The sequence below is a fragment of the Chiloscyllium plagiosum genome, chromosome 34, assembly GCF_004010195.1.
Source record: "Chiloscyllium plagiosum isolate BGI_BamShark_2017 chromosome 34, ASM401019v2, whole genome shotgun sequence".
Lineage (NCBI taxonomy): Eukaryota > Metazoa > Chordata > Chondrichthyes > Orectolobiformes > Hemiscylliidae > Chiloscyllium > Chiloscyllium plagiosum.
Genome location: NC_057743.1, coordinates 41,393,416 through 41,413,122, shown reverse-complemented (window position 1 = coordinate 41,413,122; position 19,707 = coordinate 41,393,416). Strand labels below are relative to the sequence as shown.

The window sequence follows — 19,707 nt, the reverse complement described above, 5'->3', positions numbered from 1 at the left end:
ATTTTTGCTATAAATTCTGTGTTACGATCGAGCCCTCTACTATCACCTGATGAAGGAGCATCGCTCCGAAAGCTAGTGTGCTTCCAATTAAACCTGTTGGACTATAACCTGGTGTTGTGTGATTTTTAACTTTGTACACCCCAGTCCAATACCGACATCTCCGAATCATCTCTGATCCCAGGCTGATATTGACACCTCCATCCCCTTGCTCCATTTATCTTCTCGTGACATTTCTATGGCAGCTCTCTCTCTCTTGTATCTCTCTCTCTCTTGTATCTCTCTCTTGTATCTCTCTCTCTCTTGTATCTCTCTCTCTCTGTCTCTATTCCCCCTCGCCCAGCAACTCGCTGGGTGGTCAGTGAAAATCCCAGAGGAAACAGACAGCCAGGTATGCCAGCAGATCAGGAGGATTCTTTGGAAACATGCGTCACTTATTTGTAAAATACACTTTGAATTTACAATGGCAGTAATTGCCAAATATAGGTCAGTGATTTTAGCTGTGACCAAGTCTTCTTCAGCTTGCAACTGGTCAGTAACAAATACCTGAGCTCAAAACAAATTACAGTGAAATATCAAAATTAGAATCTGTCTGTGAATGATGTGAAATTGCCCACAGTGTCCAGGGATGTGCAGGCTAGGTGGATTAGCCATGGGAAATGCAGGGTTACAGGGATAGGGTGGGGATGAGGGATATTCTTCAGAGGGTCAGTATGGACTGAATGGGCTGAATGGCCTGCTGCCACACTGTTGCAGTGATACTCTGGATGGTTTGCCAAGATTATAAGAGATCACAGGAAATGGGAAGCAGTCCCACATTAGTATTGTCCAGATTATATTGCTCACCTGTGCAATCAGAATTCCAATGACAATTCCTAGCTGATGTAGAGTCCCGAGAGCTCCTCTCAAAGCTGTGGGAGAGATCTCCCCGACGTACATGGGAACAAAACCTGTGGTCAAACCACAGTAAATGCCAATAATGAACCGTCCCAGTATAAGCATTTCAAATGAGCTCGCCAGTTTAGAGAATCCCATGAGAGCAGCTCCAATGAATGCCAAGACATTGATCATCAGCATCGAATTCCGCCTGGGTTAAAGAGCAACAGAAATAGATCTTACAGTCTACAAAGTACTTCATCATGCAACAGAACAAGTTAACTTATCCGATGAAGTTTAACAGGACTCATTATTATAAATTGTCGTTAACTAGAAAGTGGATTGCACACTGATTTCACAGAATATTTTGGATCATTCATGACCAAGTTGATTTGGGGCAGCATTGTGGCTCAGTGGTTAGCACTGCTGCCTCCCTGCTCCAGGGATCTGGGCTCAATTCCTGTGTGACTGTCTGTATGGAGTTTACACATTCTCCCCATGTCTGCGTGGGTTTCCTCCCACAATCCAAAGATGTGCAGGTTAGGATGAATTGGCCATGCTAACTTGCCCATAGTGGTCAGGGATGTGTAGGTTAGGTGCATTAGTCAGGGGTAAATGTAGAGTAATTGGGTAGGGGGAATAGGTCTGGGTGGGCTACTCTTCGAAGGATTAGTGTGAACTTGTTGGGCCAAATGGCCTTTTTCCACACTGTAGGGATTTATTTTTGAATGTAATTAAGAAATGACAAATTCACAATCAATCACTCACTCAGATTCACAAGTGACATACAAACAGAGCAGCAATGTTTTGGTATGTTTTTCAATTTATTTTCACACTTAATTAGAAAACAGGCACAGAGACAGACAGGAGGTCTGGTGTAAACTATTCACCTTATACATTCACAATCTCGATAAAGGAACTGAGGGCATTGTTGCTAAGTTTGTATGTGGCACAAGGACAGGTGGAGGGACAGGTCATGTTGAGGAAAATGGAGGCTGCAGAAGGACTTGGGACAGCCTGGGAGAGTGGGCAAAGAAGTGACAGATGGAATACAATGTAGAAAAGTGTGAGGTGATGTCCTTTGGTAGGAAGAATAGAGGTGCAGACTATTTTCTCAATGGGGAAAGGCTACAGAAATCTGAAGTTCAAAGAGACTTGGGATTCATAGTTCAGGATTTCTGGAAGTTAACATGCAGGTTCAGTTAGGAAGCCAAATGTAATGTTAGCATTAATTTCAAGAGGTTAGGATACAAGAGCAGAAATGTACTGGTGAGGTTGTATAAGGCTCTGGTCAGATTGTAAGCAGCTTTGGACACTATATCTGAGGAAGGATGTGCTGCCCTTGGAGAGGGTTTGGGGAGGTTTACAAGACTGATCCCAGGGATGAAAGGCTTGTCTTTGAGGAGCGGTTGAGGACTCTGGGTCTGTACGCAATGGAGTTTAGAAGGATGAGGGAGGATTTTATTGAAACTTACAGAATACTAAGCGACCTGGATAGAGTGGACATGGAGAAAATGTTTCCATGAGTAGGAGAGACTAGGAACAGAAGGTGTGGCCTCGGAATGAAGGGATGATTCTTTAGAACTGAGATGAGGACGAATTTCTTCAGCAAGAGGGTGGTCAAGCTGTGGAACTCATTGCCACAGAGGGCTGTGGAGGCCAAGTCTTTGCATGTATTTAAGGCAGAGTTAGATAGGTTTCTGACTGGCAAGGGGATCAAGGGTTACAGGGAGAAGGCAGCAGAATGGGGGGGAGAAACATATCAGCCATGATCCAATGGGGGAGCAGACTCAATGGGCCAAATGGCCTAATGCTGCTCCTGTCCCTTATGGTGTTATAAAACAGAGCAGAACAGGTCTTATAAACTGATGATTATCCACAGGATATTGAAAAGAGATTAAAACCTTTCTCAAACAGAAAGTGCTGCAGAAACTCAGCAGGTCTGGCAGGATCTGTGGAGACAGAACCAAAGCTAATGTTTTGAGCCCTGTGCTTCTTGTTCCAAACTGGCCCTTTATGCTGATCATGGGGAAGAAACTCTCAAGTCATGCCTCAGTGAAATTAAATTTAAACCCAATTGAGGTCAAATTGCTCAATAACAGAATTGATATTCAGAAGAAATGTACAGTGTCAGAAATGGATACCACGGGATAATGACCATCAAGTAAAATTCCTATCCTCTTAATGAAAATTTCTTAATCATGAATCAACTTATAATTAATAAATAAAGATTTACTGCAAGCTCAGTCTATGAACAGGACAAGATGCAATGAACGATGTAAATGTTGAAAGCTGTTACATCGTGCTGAACAGCAGAGACATCCATTTCTCTCATATCTGAGCGATGGCTTTGATTGTTGACAAAATTCTGCTGTTTCATTCTGATTGTGCAAAACTGTGTAATCCTCCATTTGGACTGAATAAACCAGAGGAGGAACTAATTCCAATGCGTTGAACTGTAATTACTCAAACAAAAGCAATGTCATTTTCTAGTGTTCTGTTAGGAATAGAAACATAGAAACTAGAAACAGAAGTAGGCCATTCTGCCCTTCCAGCCTGCTGCACCATTCATTATGGTTATGGCTGATCCTCCAATTCAGTGCCACATTCCACTTTCTCTCAATATTCTTTGATGCTTTTGAAATCTAAAAGCTCATCTATCTTTTTCTTTCATATATTGAGAGACGTGGCCTCCACAGCTTTCAAAGACAGAACTCCACAGGTTCACTATTCTTTCATGTGAAGAGGTGTTTCCTCATCTTAGCTCCTGAGACTGTGACTCCTGGTTCTAGACTCCTCAACCATGGAAAGGTCCTCCCTGCAGCTTCCCGGCCAATTCCTGCCTGAACTTTATGTGCTTAAATACAGGTCAATTTGAACCAATCTCTCATGGCGAATAATTGAGAACAGTCAGAAGTTGCCACACCAGAGTGATAATATTCAGCCTTTTGTGAAAATGTACTTGTTAACTGCAAATATTTTTCCTCAAACTGCTTCAGGCTTTGTGATTTTGCTACGTCACAAATCAGACAATGGGTGATCAGATTAGGAGTTAGGGGACATCTTGAATGTATTAGAAATTGGAAATTTCATAACATGATTATTAGTGGAGTTGTGGAATGTTGTCAAAGGATACAGCATGTTATAGATCTGTTGAAAAGTTGGCCAGAGAAATGGCAGATGGAACGTAATCCAGACAAGTGTGAGGTGATGCATTTGGGAGGTCAAACGGAAGAGAAAAGTGTATAGTAGTGGCAGAACCTTTAAGAGCATCAGTATTGTCATTTATATAAATGATTTGGATTTGAATATAGGAGATATGGTTAGGACGTTTGCAGATGACACCAAAATTGGAAGTGTAGTGGACAGCGAAGAAGGTTACCTTAGATTACAATGTGACCTTGATCAGATGGGCCATTGGGCTGAGAAGTGGCAGATGGAGTTTAATTCAGATAAATGCGAGGTGTTGCATTTTGGAAAGGCAAATCAGAGCAGGACTTATCCACTTAATGGCAAGGTCCTAGGGAGTGTTGCTGAACCAAGAGACCTTGGAGTGCAGGTTCATAGTTTCTTGAAAGTGAATTCACAGGTAGACAGGATAGTGAAGGCGGTGTTTGGCACGTTTGCATTTATTGGTCAGAGTATTGAGTATAGGGGGTGGGAGGTCATGTTGCAGCTGTACAGGAAATTAGTTAAGCCACTTTCGGAATATTTCCTGCAATTCTGGTCTCCTTCCTATTGGAAAGATGTTGTGAAACTTGAAAGGGTTCAGGAAACATTTACAAGGATGTTGCCAGGGTTGGAGGATTTGAGCTGTAGGGTGAGGTTGAATAGGCTGGGACTGTTTTCCCTCGAGTGTCAGAGTCTGAAGGGCGATCTAATAGAGATTTATAAAATCATGAGAGGCGTGGATAGGATGAGTAGCCAAGGTTTTTTCCCTGGGGTGGGGGAGTCCAGAACCAGAGGGCATAGGTATAGGGTGAGAGGGGAAAGATATAAAAAAGACCTAAAGGGCAACTTTTTCACACAGAGGGTGGTGCCTATATGGAATGAGCTGCCAGAGGAAGTGGTGGAGGCTGGTACAATTGCAACATTTAAAAGGCACTTGGATGGGTATATGTTTAGGAAGAGTTTAGAGGGATATGGGCCAAGTGCTGGCAAATGGGGCCAGATCAGTTTAGGATATAGCCTTAGAGTCATAGGGTTGTATAGCACAGAAATAGATCCTTTGGTCCAACTCCTCCATGCTGAGCAGATACCCTAAATTGATCATGGTGGGCACAGACATGAGGGGCACTGTTCTATGTTGTAAATATATCAATTGCACTGCAAAGATTACCTTCCAAATCGGTTGACAAACAATCCCACCGAAAATGATCCACACATACCACCCACTGAGAAAATGGCGACAGCCAGAGACCAAATGGTGGTGAGCATTGATGGATCAACAGATTCATCGTAACGTTGTATCCAGGTATAATTAATAAATCCTTCAATAACCTGAAAGATAAATCACCAACATTACAGAATGTAACAAGTGAACTATAGACACTAAATCCTTTTAGAAGTTTTTGACGTGAATTTCATTGTCATTAATGGAATGGACAACTCAAATCTGGAATAAAGTGTAATCAATGGCACCTTAGTCTGATTAAACGAGGTCATACACAAATAAATGGAATGCCAATGTCTAACATCCTGTTTTTAATAAATCTTGAGATAAACTTATAAAAGTATATCAGGATTGCCAAAGGCTGAACAAATAGCCAAATGCAAACATTACACTCTTCCTTTTGAACGGGTGAGGAGAGGGCCGGGTTAATGAAGAAAGTAATATGTAGCAAGACAACAAAATGGACGCTGCTTTCTGAACCTATCCCTCCCACTAGGTGGCACAAGTGTGCCATTTGCTGAAAATGATCCATGTCCTTCACCACAATACAGTGTTCTTTTGTGCTTTATCTACTTGTGTTGACAGAATCTGAGTTTCCATTTCATAAAAAAAAGGTCACATACAGTTGCTACCATTTTGGTTTCGCACTCCTCCCCAGCAGGACACATTGCTAATGTCTCTGGTTTCAGGTCAGGCTCTGATTTAACATCACAAAGATGTTGGCAGTTAGATAGCAGCCCTTGTCATTTGGCAGCTGCATTTTTATAACTCCCTGCTATTACTGTGCACACTCTCTCACCTATTCTAACACAGTAACAATTCTTGCTTTAACAGAAAGAACTGCTGTGCATTGGTCACCACACCCTGAATTTTAATTCATCAGCCTGTGTCATCTTGGTTATACTGGTGCTCTCATGTCTTTCTCTCTAGTTTCCAGGTAACTGCGTGAATGGAACTGTTTTCATTCTTTGGAAAATTCCTAGTCAAATACAATGTTTACTTTGTAACATGAAGCAGTCTACACAATCACTAGGACTCGCTTCCTCATAAATATTCATATACACTTGTGATTCTTAAAATCTAAATATTTTCATATTGTAAGAAATAAAGATAATCAATTCCCATTGGTCAAAGAGTTGGAAAATAAATGTTTTGGATTTTCGTATATACACCAAAACTTTATTGTGTACACATTGAATTTCTTCTTTATGATATCACCAGCAAGTTTCCAGGAAACTGGAGGTTTCTGTATTTCAGAAATCATCACTGGATGTAATTATCTTTTCTGTGTACTATTTGAGCATGTATATATTCATCTATGTTAAAGAGATAAACTACTTTATAAGGTTATGTGCAGATGTTTAACTTGAATGAGCATGTTCAGATGAGACATTGTGCTTTCGTGCACAGGACAGAAACTTGAATCTTGCCCAGGCTTAATATAAGGAATGTAAACTTGGGCAGACCCAGTAAATGTGTTTGTAGCTCAAAGCTGACCATGACTGACCATAACTGACCATAACTGGACATGACTGGTGAAAACAAAAGAAAATAAATTTGGAGGTTACTGTCTGCAATTGAAGGCATGTTTGTTTTCTTTGGAAAATGTTATTTCTGAATCAATAGTGGAGACTCATTCTGTAAACTATGATAATCTATAGTCTACTGTTGACACAATGCCTGTTGGAGGTAATGTACATTTTCAGCTATTGCTCCCAGTTGACTGTTCTCATTAGTAAAGGGGGCAGGTTATGATCTGTGCCGTTTCAACCTGAGACTATGACTGTGAATGCACAGGGACATAAACAATATGAGCCACATGAAGTGATGTTGCAGGCCCCAAAACAGCCACCATTTCATAAATATATTGAGGTGAATCCCTCTCATGCTGCCAATCTAATGTAACAAATTCCTCTATTGTTTCTAGCACACAGTTTAATTTGCTTTTTACAACGGATCTGTGACTCCTGACAACAATTATTTTTCTTGCTCTAGGCAGGTTTAGAAGATATGGTTTTCTGTTTTATCTAGTAATTTTGCTTTTCGGAGTCAAAATTCTAATAATAGATCCAGATCATCGAAAGACAGTTGAACAGCAGCTGTATTAGACAAAAGATGTTGTTCTGAATTTCAGCAAGCTGTGATAAGTCTGTAATAAATTTAATAATAGTTTACTTTTCAAAGCAGGAATGTTTCAAATCTTTTTAAATGAGACATCATATGAATTGGTGATAAACCTCAGATCAATAAGATCTAGAAGCTTCTCTCCATGCACAGCTGAACACATTGTGTCCCATTGATCTTATCAATGAAATTCTATTTTGAGGCCCTGTCCTTTGTGTATCATGAGACTTAATTGGTCCAATCGTTAACCCACTGCTGTGCTGATCGAAAAAATCATTGAGCAAAAATATTATTTCAGGAGAAAAACCTAACCGGTTACTTTATCCGCCCTGTTAACATATTAAAGAAACAAACATTACAAATTTTAAATCAGTGTATTTATACCTAAGTAATAACTAATCAATCCCAAATATTATATTTCCAAAGGTTTTTGATAGATGCTAACAGAAATAATGACCTCGGAGTACATTCTTTTTAATTGTTATAACTGGTTCAATGAGGATTTTTTCACAAATCCTACCTGCAAACTTCCATTAAGGAAGTGTAACTTTTGGTCAACAAAACAATGCTGGCGATCACAGTGGGACAGACAGCACCCATGGAGAGAGAGCAAGCTAATGTTTTGAATCTAGATGACTTTTCATCAGAACTGATATGAAACTCTGATGAAGAATCATCTCGACATTAGCTTCCTCTCTCTCCGTGGATGCTGCCTGTCCCGCTGTGATCTCCAGCATTTTGTTGTTTTCTGTACAGATTCCACCACCTGCAGTAATTTCCTCCTATTCCGTACTTTTGGTCAAGCAGTTCCCAGGATTTTGATTACCACTAACACAGCTCAGTACTGGAGCTAATGTTCAGTTAGGAACTGCGCCATCACAGTGAACCACATACCCTGGTCAAATCCCTAACCTCTCTTGATTTAACCCACTGAAGTCACAACTTTCTGCGATAGTTGAGGGGAAAATGGGAAATGTTCCTGTCCTCTGTAGCTGGTCACTGACTCCTGTACAGAAGTGAGTGACACAGGGGAATATAAATCCAAGGCATTCACTGAGTGAACCCATACTTTCAGAATAGCCTTTGAGCAGAGAAGGACAAGAGTGAACTGTGACCTTGAAAGGGTGATTAACATAGAGTTTGGGGAAGAAATATTTAACATAGTAATTCTGTCAATGTGATGAAGGAGTAGTGCCCTGAAAGCTTGTGATTTCAAATAAACCTATAGGACTATAACCTGGTGTCATGTGCCTTCTGACATTGCCCACACTAGTCTAACACCAGCACCTCCCCATCAGAGGTACAATGTAATTCGAGTTACTGACGACAAACCTATGGTAAAAATAAATATATTTATTCCTCAACTCTTTGATCTCGTTGTTGTGGTTCTGTTCGCCGAGCTGGGAATTTGTGTTCCAGACATTTTGCCCCCTGTCTTTGATCTAGTCTACATTGAAATTAAAGAATTATTATTCAAATTCCATCATATTTCTCTCAGAGTTGTTACAATGCAGAAGGCCATTCAGCCCACTGTGACTGTGCTGACTCTGAGTGAGTGGAGTGGCTTCATGCCATTCTCCTGCTTTTCCCCATAAACCTGCACAATTATTTCTAATCAAATAATCATCTAATGTGCTCATTGATATGAATAAATAATTACCATAAGATATGCCAAGAAGTCAATCAATCTTTTCCATAAAGTGTGGAATCGCATTATAAAACAGATCAATTTTAGAAACAGTTATTGAAACAGTTTGTCCTACCTTTTGGGGAGCATTGATGACACCAGTGTTGTAACCGAACTGGACTGACCCCAACACTGCAGTGCTCACTGCTAGGATTAACTGTCTAGTAACTTTCTGAAAGAAATTAAGAAAGAGACCAAGATCACATTCTGTACTTTTGTGTACCAATGGAAACACAGACCCAGAGAGAAAGAGAGACATATGGAAAAAAGTTGGAAACAGACTGCATTTCAGGGTAAAACTGTTCCTGGAGACTCCTTTATACCATTTCATTAAATGCAGATGTTTGATTTGTGAATGCTTTCTTTTGTTCCTTCCCCCATTCTTTATTTTTTCTCTGGTACAGTTTTTTTTGTTTTTGAGTAAAATCCAAACTGTAAGTAATTTTATGTTTTATAACAATATTTCCCATTCCCCTCTATAACGTGGCTATTCTCGAACAAAGTTTAAAAAAAATCACACAACACCAGGTTATAGTGCTTCCAATTAAACCTGTTGGACTATAACCTGGTGTTGGGTGATTTTTAACTTTGTCCACCCCACTCCAACACCGGCATCTCCGAATCATTCTCGAACAAGAAAACTTCAGTTCTCTAATCAGCTAGTACAGGGTGGCTGCATTAATGGATGTTTCATTAAAAAGAATTCACTGTAATGTGATTGACAAACTGGAGACAGTTTCTAAAGCACAAACATTTTAAACATGTGTTGGCTGTAATGCGATTACGATGCTAACACTTTAAAGCACTGTTTTTAAAGCGTGATTTTTCTATAATTCAGGGTTGCACAAGAACACAGCCATTGCGTTTTAGGAGAACTACCTGTACACCCCCACCTTCCAATGAAGTGACCACCGTCCTGCTGTATTTTTGTTCATTCACAGAACAAGGCTGTATTGGCTCGGCCGACATTTATTCCCCAACCTTATGCCCAGAAGGCACTTATGCATCAAATACATTGCTGTGGGTCTGGAGTCACACGTGGGCCAGACCAGGTAAAGATGGCAGATTTCCTTCCCTGAAGAGTTTTTCCAGACAGTTGTTTTATAGTCATTGTTGGATAATGAATTCCAGATTTTTATTGGGGTCAAATTCCTCCATCAGTCAACTGAACACATATCTTCATAACATTACCCAGGACTCCGGAGTAAGTCTAGTGCCAATACCATTTGACCGTTGCCTTCCCACAGAGTCTATTTGCATATTTTTATTCTACTTCATTATCAGAACAATTACTCATCTGTTAACATTAATCATGAGCTTCCCAGACACTGGTCACATTGTTTAATCCCTTTCCTGCTACTCAGCAGAAAGTCATGGAATGGGGACAGTAGGCACTGTTTGCACTTCTCAAAATCAGAGACGCTTGCTTTCAGTGTGTACATTAAGCAGCTTTCTTTACTTCCTGAGTAACACAAAGCCCTGAATTGATTAAAACAGGAGATTAAACCTCACTCAGTAAACTCAGTTGAGGAATTAATTAAACTAACCCTCCCCACCCTAAAAATGTCAAATCAACAAAACCAAAATGTAAAAGCTTTTCCAGTTAAGTAAAGCAATCAGCTTACTTTAAATTCTCAAACTCTATGCAAAACCAAATATGTGGCCATAGCTGGAATTATGAACTTTGGATCTAACTTAGGAGCTCTTTAATTTGCACAAAAACCAAAACTCTCAAATAGTTTTTGAGCAGAAGTTAAAAATCTGAAACAAAAAGGTCGAAATGAAGGAATACATTCAGAAGGCGATGCAGAAAGGAGCAGAACAAATTTCAAGTCAATGATCTTTCATCAGAATGGGAAGCTTCTCAAAGTGAACAGCTTTTAAAATAGAGGCGGGGATGAACAATAGGTGAGAGGTGGGAGATGGGGGTGGGGAGGGGAGGAAAGATAGAGGAATAAATAACTAAAGAGGTGATGATGATGCTCCACAAAAAGAGGTGATAAAGTCATAAATAAAGAGACAAAAGATGGTGTAAAGGAAGGGAAAATGGCTATAACAAAGGATGGGAAAACTTGGCAAAGAGGAGGCTTGTGTTACTCTGGACTTTGTGGGAAGGAAAGCAGAGTAGTTTCTGAGGCATGTACATTATCCTGATGGCTATGTCCCCACCTCAAGTATCAACCCATACCTCCACCATCCCAGATAACCCTTGTGTTTGTCCATCCTTAGCACCTGTTATTGAAGGGAAATCCGATGGTGCTTGACATGTAAAGTTGTTAACCTCGATATTTATACCTGAAGTCAGTAAAGTGCTAAGTAAAAACTGAGATGCTGTACCAATGAAGCTCAACTCAAGCTTGAATAATAACAATAAACGAGGGGTGAGAGTCAGAAAGGGATAAGGTGATCAATATCTCAGGGTCACCGTAGTGGAAAGTTGCAGTGTGTAGTTACCCAAATGCAGTTTTCCAAACTCCAACACAGAGGACAGCCCAATGGCTGGAGTGAGTAGAATATTATAACATGGGAAGTTTGAGTATTGCTTCATCTCAAAAGGAGAATTTGGGGTCCTGGATAGTGCGATAAGATAAATTTCTCATCGTTTTGAATAGTTCCGTATTTTTTTTACTGTTTGATTGGATATTTTCTGCTGCTATCTACCAATTGTCCTTCCCCTCATTCATATTCTGAACAGTGGCATCATGGGAAGATCAGCAGTCCAGAATAATACTCTGGGGGTGTGTGTTCAAATCCCACCAGAACAGTGGGTAGAATTGGAATTCAACTAATCATTTTGAAATTTAAAAACTAGTTTCAGGAATGATGAGTGTAAACTACCACTTACTGTCAAAACCTCATCTGGTTCATTAATGCCATTTAGGGAAGGGAATCAGTCACCCCTACCTGGTCTGGCCTACATATGACTTCAGACCAACAGCAATGTGCTGACTCTTAAACGCCTTATGATATGGCCGAGTGAGTTATTCAGCCTAAGGCTCGGCAGCAAATGCTGGTCTTAAACATCTTAATAATCACCCAAACAACATTCTATGAAAACAGATTTTGAGAATATAACCAACATACCTCTCAGGATACTTCAAAATTCCCAGAACTAATTCCAAATGAGTCCAACAATGACCCCAAACCCTGGTTACACACCAGAGTACTTACTATTCCCCCAGTCCTCACAATCTCTCCCACCCACCTCAAACAGAATAACCACAATAAGAAGTCATGATTCGGAGATGACAATCACCTGATGAAGGAGTGTCGCTCCGAAAGCTAGTGTGCTTCCAATTAAACCTGTTGGACTATAACCTGGTGTTGTGTGATGTTTAACTTAACACAATAAGAAGGACTTCAATAAAGCAGGTCCTGTGTAAATAAATAAAACAAATACAAAACTAAGACTTAACTGCCCAGCGACCACCATGCAGCTGTGGCTCCAATGCAGATAAAAAGTACGCTGTTTTCTAAAATAATAAAACTAACAATGGCTCTGACCTTCCCACTCACAGGAGTCTGATGGTGAATCTCTCGGTTAGGGACAGCTAAGGAGGGACAAGGACAGAGGCAGGTCCCATTTGATGTGATGGGTGTGAAGTTCGCCCTTTTGAGGTACATGAAACAGAAGCTGTAAAATTAAATCTTGAAAGAGAGAGAGATAGGATTTCAGGTTTGCGACTTAAGCTTTGTTCAGGGAAGGAAGAGAAAACCCACCTCATGACAACATTGAGGAAAACACAAAAGGTGACTCAGGGGAAGAGTTTTATTTAATATTTAGGGAGCTATGTCTTTAGGTGGAAGTGGCATCCAAGGAACAGGAGAATCGACGTTTCGGGCATAAGCCCTTCTTCAGCTTATGCCCGAAACGTCGATTCTCCTGTTCCTTGGATGCTGCCTGACCTGCTGCGCTTTTCCAGCAACACATTTTCAGCTCTGATCTCCAGCATCTGCAGATCTCACTTTCTCCTTTAGGTGGAAGTGGTTACTGCAGATGCTGGAGATTAGAGTCACGATTAGCGTGGTACTGGAAAAGCACAGCAGGTCAGGCAGCATCGGAGGAGCAGGAAAAATCGACATTCGGGCAAAAGCCCTTCATCATTCCTGATGAACAGCTTTTGCCCGAAACATCAATTCTCCTGCTCCTCGGATGCTGCCTGACCTGCTGTGCTTTTCCAGCACCACGCTAATCTTGGAGCTACGTCTTTGCCTTAGGCTCTGGAATTCCTGTGGAAAAATCTCTTCTTTTTCATTTGCTCCTTGTCTCTTTGACTAGGCTTTTGGTCACATCCTTGTACCTCTTCATGTGGCTCAGTGTCAAATGTTGACTGAAACCATTCCTGTGCAACACCCTGGAATATGTAACCTGAAGGTACTACACAAATGCATATTGTGGGGAAAATTCTTTATGCTGTGCTGGGAACAGATAGAAAGGGGAGTGTTAAGAGTTTAATAATCAATCCAGCAAAGATTTTTTTCAGAGAGCTATGACCATCCCTGATAACATTGCTGAGTTCCAACTACAATTTTAAGTTGATGGCCCAACCAGGAATCAAACACAATCCCTACAAGGGGATACTGGGTAACCAAACAACAATAGAAGTTGCTGGAAAAACTCAGCAGGTCTGGCAGCATCTGTGGAGAGAAATTACAATTAACATTTTGGGTTGTGTGACCCTTCCTCAGACCCTTCTTTTCCAGAAATTTCTAATTGTCTGATTTATAGCACCCACGGTCCTTTTGGTTTTTACTAGGTCACCAATACCTTGATCAGGAGAGGAATGTCAATAAAGGTGGGTAAAGCAACAGATGGGTTTAAAGAGGGAAATCTGAATGTTGTAATATCATTGAAGTTATTTGGTCCAGAGAGATCTCTCTTCAGTTTGAAGTTATAATTCAAAAGGATTCAGAACATCTTGAAGTTGACCATCAAACGAACATTGACATTGTAGACAACCATTTGTTCATTTGGTGACAATATCCGATCCAATCTGCAAAATATCTTGATGAGCAATTGGAACCCCATAGCTCACAGGGCTACAGGCCAAGCACTGGCAATTTCTTTATATTCACTCACAGGATGTGGGCATTACTGGCTAGGCCCAGCATTTATTGCCTATTCCTAATTGCCCAGAGGGCAGTTAAGAGTCAAGCGCGTTGTTGTTGGTCTGGAGTCACATATAGGCCAGACCAGGTAAGGATGGCAGTTTTGTTCCCTAAAGAACATTCATGTACCAGATGGGTGTTTCCCCTACAATCGACATCATTATCATTGGACTCTTAATTCCAGAATTGCATTGAATTCAAATTCCACAATCTGTTATAGCAAGATTTGAACCCAGGTCCTCAGAACATTACCTGGGCCTCCAGGTTAACAGTCTAGTGATAAAACCAATAGGCTGTCACCTCTAAAGTGTAAATCTCAAAATGCAGCCAAAATGTTTTAGATTAGATTAGATTTTTAGATTACATTACAGTATGGAAACAGGCCCTTCAGCCCAACAAGTCCACACCAACCCGCCAAAGCGCAACCCACCCATACCCCTACGTTTACCCCTATACCTAACACTAACGGCAATTTAGCATGGCTAATTCACCTGACCTGCACATTTTTGGACTGTGGGAGGAAACCGGAGCACCCGGAGGAAACCCACGCAGACACGGGGAGAATGTGCAAACTCCACACAGTCAGTCGCCTCAGGCGGGAATTGAACCCGGGTCTCTGGCGCTGTGAGGCAACAGTGCTAACCACTGTGCCACCGTGCCACCCACAAATCTAATCTAATGTTATGTAATGGTAAGTAATCTAATCTAATGTTATGTTTTAATTTTCTAAATCCATATTTCTGTAAGACACCCATACCAATGAATCACTCTATTCTTGCCCTCAGTTGATCTAAAACAGTAACTTTAGAATCCCAGCCCCCTCCTCTACCTCACTTCCCACGACTCAGATTAGATTAAATTCCCTACAGTGTGGAAACAGGCCCTTCGGCCCAACAAGTCCACACCGACCCTCCGAAGAGCAACCCACCGAGACCCATTCCCTAACTAATTCTCCTAACACTAAGGGCAATTTAGCATGGTCAATTCACCTAATCTGCACATCTTTGGACTGTGCAGGGAAACCAGAGCACCCGGAGGAAACCCACGCAGACACGGGGAGAATGTGCAAACTCCACACAGACAGTCACCTGAGGTGGGAATTGAACGCAGGTACCTGGCGCTGTGAGGCAGCAGTGCTAACCACTGTGCCACCGTGCTGCCCTGTTCCTTCAACATGCTTTGGTCATCAGATCTAAAATATACTTATGTGGTATATTTTAGCTTATGATATTCTCCTGCAGTACCTTGGGATGTTTTGTTATGTTAAAGGGGTGATAAGAGTTATTGTAAATGTGAAGTCCGTGGTAAGGGGCAGCCGGTGCGGATTGTCCCCAAGGGCACAACCAACCAGAGCTATGAATGGAATCTCAATGCAACTGCCCCCCTAATAGCACCAGGTGTCTGTCTGTAAACCCCATTCAAGAAGGCAGCTGACCACCACCTTCTCCAGGGCAACACCGAGAGACAGCCAACTAATGCAGCCAGGAGCAGCCACATCCCATGGACAAGTCATGGAGATCCTTTCATGGTGTAAGTTAAACCTTGAATTGTGGAGCCAGGCTTCCTCAGTTTTGCCAGTGAAATTGCATGATTATAGCTTTAATTTGGGGAGGAGCAGGAAGAAAAATAAACATGGACCAGCAATAGACAAAAATGACAGGTATCCATGTTTGTACACTGCCTCCCTGAACTGTGTTTTGTAATGTAAGTAATGTCTCATTTGTTATTCCTACTTCCAGGGTGTTTCTGAAGCACAGACAGAATCTCAGATACATGGCACTGAGCTTAAACTGTCTCAAGTTCTGTGAATGTGGAGTTTGGAACCCATTACTGGAGACAAACTCACTCTCCACAGAGTTTTAGTGGGGTCTGCAGCCGAGTATGGAGAAAATATTCAGCAACATAAATGCCAGGTACTGGCAGAAGGCATGAGGACCTGAGAAAATATATCAAAGCAACATTCGAGAAGTTTGAGAAGTTGAGAAGGCAGAAGTTAGTTTTTAACTTGACTTTTCTGGCAGAAACTGGGCTCATGGGCATTTATAATAACCCGGGATACTGAACCAGGGGCAGTGCTGTCTCTAATTTCAATCAATGTTTCAAACAAACCAGAACTGATGGTTGCAAAATTCACATAATACTGATCTAAGTTGGATGTATGATTGGATCCTAATCTAACTTCAGTCCCAGTGAGGATATTTGCCGGACTCTCACACCAGGCAATAGCCAGTTTGGTGGCAAACAGAGAAGCAAACAAGTTGAGTAAGATATGTCCAGGGACCAGGAGGAGTTCACCTGGGCCCTGATTTATCCACTACCTCGCATTCCCTATTCCCTAAAACCATCTCGCCACAATCACTACTGCAGGACTCACAATGAAACTCTCTTCTTGTACTGCCAGTACACACAATCACCATTCATCAAATGCGCTGAGGTCCACAGTAACCCCAACATCATTCACATGTTAATAAGACCGAGCAACTTCATTTCTGAAACCAAGAATTTTCTAGGATGACAATGTCAGCTTGTACGAGGGGGCATAACTACAAATTGAGGGGTGATAGATTTAAGACTGATGTCAGAGGCAGTTTTTTTTACTCAGAGTGGCAAGGGTGTGGAATTTCCTACCTGCTAATGTAGTCAACTCAAGCACATTGGGGAGATTTAAACAATCCTTGGATAAGCACATGGATGATGGGGTAGTGTAGAGGGATGGGCTTAGATTAGTTCACAGGTCGGCACAACATCGAGGGCCGAAGGGCCTGTTCTGCACAGTATTGTTCTATGTTCCATAAACCCTCTGGCAATGAAACATCTTTCTAGTGCAGTGCTTTATTGCTGCATCACCATGCACAATAGAATTATTTAACACTGCATTAAGTAACTGTTCCAAATAAAGTTCTCCCAACAGTCCCCAATCGTCACCTAATCTCCGGCTCCTGATTTATCTTGTCCTTTTAACCTTGGCAGTGTCCTGCATGTGAGCAAGTCAAGTGATTTCCCTGCAGCAGGCAATCTGATATTACTCAGTGTCACTCACGGCTCGAGCACTTTTTATCACAAGACGTGTTACATAGACAACAAATTGCATCACAGCTTCAATTGTGGAAATCGACTGGGTCTTTTTTAGAGCCTTCCCAGGAGAAATGCCTAAGATAACAGGTCTCCCATGTGATAATTTTTCTGATGATCTTAACATTATTTTGTGATGCAGCAAATAAAGTATTTGGATCTATTTAAACATTTCACTGACTTGGGATGACCCAGACTGCTTCCCAGCTGATGGAGTACTATACTATTGGTATGTAGGAAACACAGGAGCCAATTTGTGCACAGTTTGATCCCATACAGCAGCAGTACACTGAGCAGATGGAGTGTTTTTACTGAAGTTGTTTTGAAGGTAAACGTTGGCTCAGCCATGGGGTGGGGTGGGGGGTCCACTGGTCTTCTGTGACATATTGCCTAGCAATGTTTTAGATCACCTTCAGGGCAGAGAGGGCCTTAGTTTAACATCTCATCTGAAAGGTGGCATCTCTGCCACTGTAACACTTCCCCCAGTGCTGCACTGCAGGGTCAGCCTGGATAATGGGTTCAAGTCTCTGCAGTAGAACATTAACTTGCAATCTTCTATCTCTGAGGTGAGACTGCTTTCCAAAGACCACACAGCACTGACAAGTGCAGACTTGCAAGGACTGACCTACAACTCAAATTCCTGCTGTTTCTAGCTCCACACCCATTCCATCTCACAGAGGTATAGCCTGGAAAAACACAATTTCCAATTTCTAGTTGTATGGGATTGTGTGTTGGCCAGGTCATGCAGCGAGTATCAGAACCAGCAGTGTGTATATGAGGCAGTCTGTCTAAAGCCTCTGTCTCCTGTTATCACCCTGAAAGCTTTTATTTCGGCCACTCAGGAATATTATAACTTTCAGTGCTCTCTTATCCATGGTGGCACTTAGTTCTTCTCAAATCCTTTTGCAATTCCTGATTTAAAACTCCAGTGCGTGTATGTGTGTAGGTTAGCTGTGCATCCTTACATTAGATAAGACTGATCCTTTAAAGTTGGCTAGATTTTGAGTACATAAATTATTCATTAACAGCTGAAGAGCACTGAGCTGTTTTGATTTTTTTTTCTTCAGCCACACGGTATTTAGCAACCATCGCGTTTTAGGAGAACTACCTGTATTTAGCAGCTACCAAGATAATTCCTCAGATTTCTTAATGCTACATGGTTCAAAGATTATGGGGGAGAGAGGGTCTGTGGCCGCACGCCTCACAGCGCCAGGGACCCAGGTTCGAGTTCAGTCGCGGGCGACTGAGTTTGCATGCTCTCCCAGTGTTAGTGCAGATTTTCTCCGGGTGCTCTGGTTTCCTCCCACAATCCAAAGATGTATAGGTCGGGTGAATTGGCCATGCTAAATTGCCCATAGTGTTCAGGGATGTGTAGGTTAGGTGCATTAGTTAGGGGTAAATATTGAGTAGGTGAATGGATCTGGGTGAGTCACTCTTCAGAGGTCTGGGGTGGACATGCTGGTCCAAATGACCTGTTTCCACACTGTTGGGATTCTATTCTATGGAATAGCAGATTGAGTTGGATGATCAGCCATGAACATACTGAATAGGGGAGCGGACCGAATGGCCTACTCCTGCTCCTTGTTTCTATCCCTTTAAAAATGCAACTTTTGTTGCTTTTTTTTTAGGAATGCAAAAAAACTATTCATTGTGAATATTACTGAGCAGCTGAATCTGTGCAAGGTTTCTGATTGTGTCTCTGCCAACACTGCACTCAGCATAAACTGGTCACACAACAAAATACAGCTGGCACCAGTCTTCAATAGCAAATGTTGAATTCAAACATATTTTGGCATTAATTTTTAATTGGTGTTACATTCAAATGTTGATAATCATCAGGAAATAGTTCTCATAACTTTTATTTCTTTAACACCTTCTAATGTCTTGGGCATTCCTGATGAAGGGCTTATGCCCGAAATGTTGATTTTCCTGTTCCTGGGATGCTGCCCGACCTGCTGTGTTTTTCCAGCACCGCTCTAATCTAGACTCTGATCTCCAGCATCTGCAGTCCTCACTTTTTCCTCCTTTCTAATGTTTTGCCAAGCTATTTCAGTTAAATGAAGTTAAGGGTTTTTTTTGCTGGTCCAGTTGTTTGTGAACTTTGCTGATTAAGAATTTATGATATTCACTGTTGCTACAGCAACAGATCCGTGAAAGTACTTCAGCTTTTTCATTCCTTCCATGTGACCGGGCGACCACCACCAACACCCCCAACCCTCGATGGGAAAGTGAGTTGATGCTGGAAATAATTAAAATCATTTTAGATGCGGAAATTAAAGCCGATGCATTTGCTGCTGCTTGTGATTTACACAATAAATGTCTTCAAAATCAGAGATTTAGTGATGTAGTTTGGGATATTTGCTCAACGCACAGACAGACACGTACACAGAGAGAGAGAGAGATACACAGAGACACACACAGAGACACACACACACATATACACACAATC

General features: G+C 41.5%; 1 protein-coding gene across 1 annotated transcript in view; it reads right to left on the bottom strand.

The window, feature by feature from the left end:
* The window catches only part of LOC122540476 (solute carrier family 2, facilitated glucose transporter member 1-like), a 34,159-nt gene that overhangs the window by 12,718 nt on the left and 1,734 nt on the right, over nt 1–19,707 (bottom strand). The window contains exons 2-4 of the mRNA XM_043676328.1: nt 9,154–9,249; nt 5,213–5,373; nt 844–1,084 (exon numbers count right to left, since the gene is read on the bottom strand). Of these exons, the coding sequence (XP_043532263.1) occupies nt 844–1,084; nt 5,213–5,373; nt 9,154–9,249 (498 nt within the window). The remainder of the gene's footprint in view (nt 1–843; nt 1,085–5,212; nt 5,374–9,153; nt 9,250–19,707) is intronic.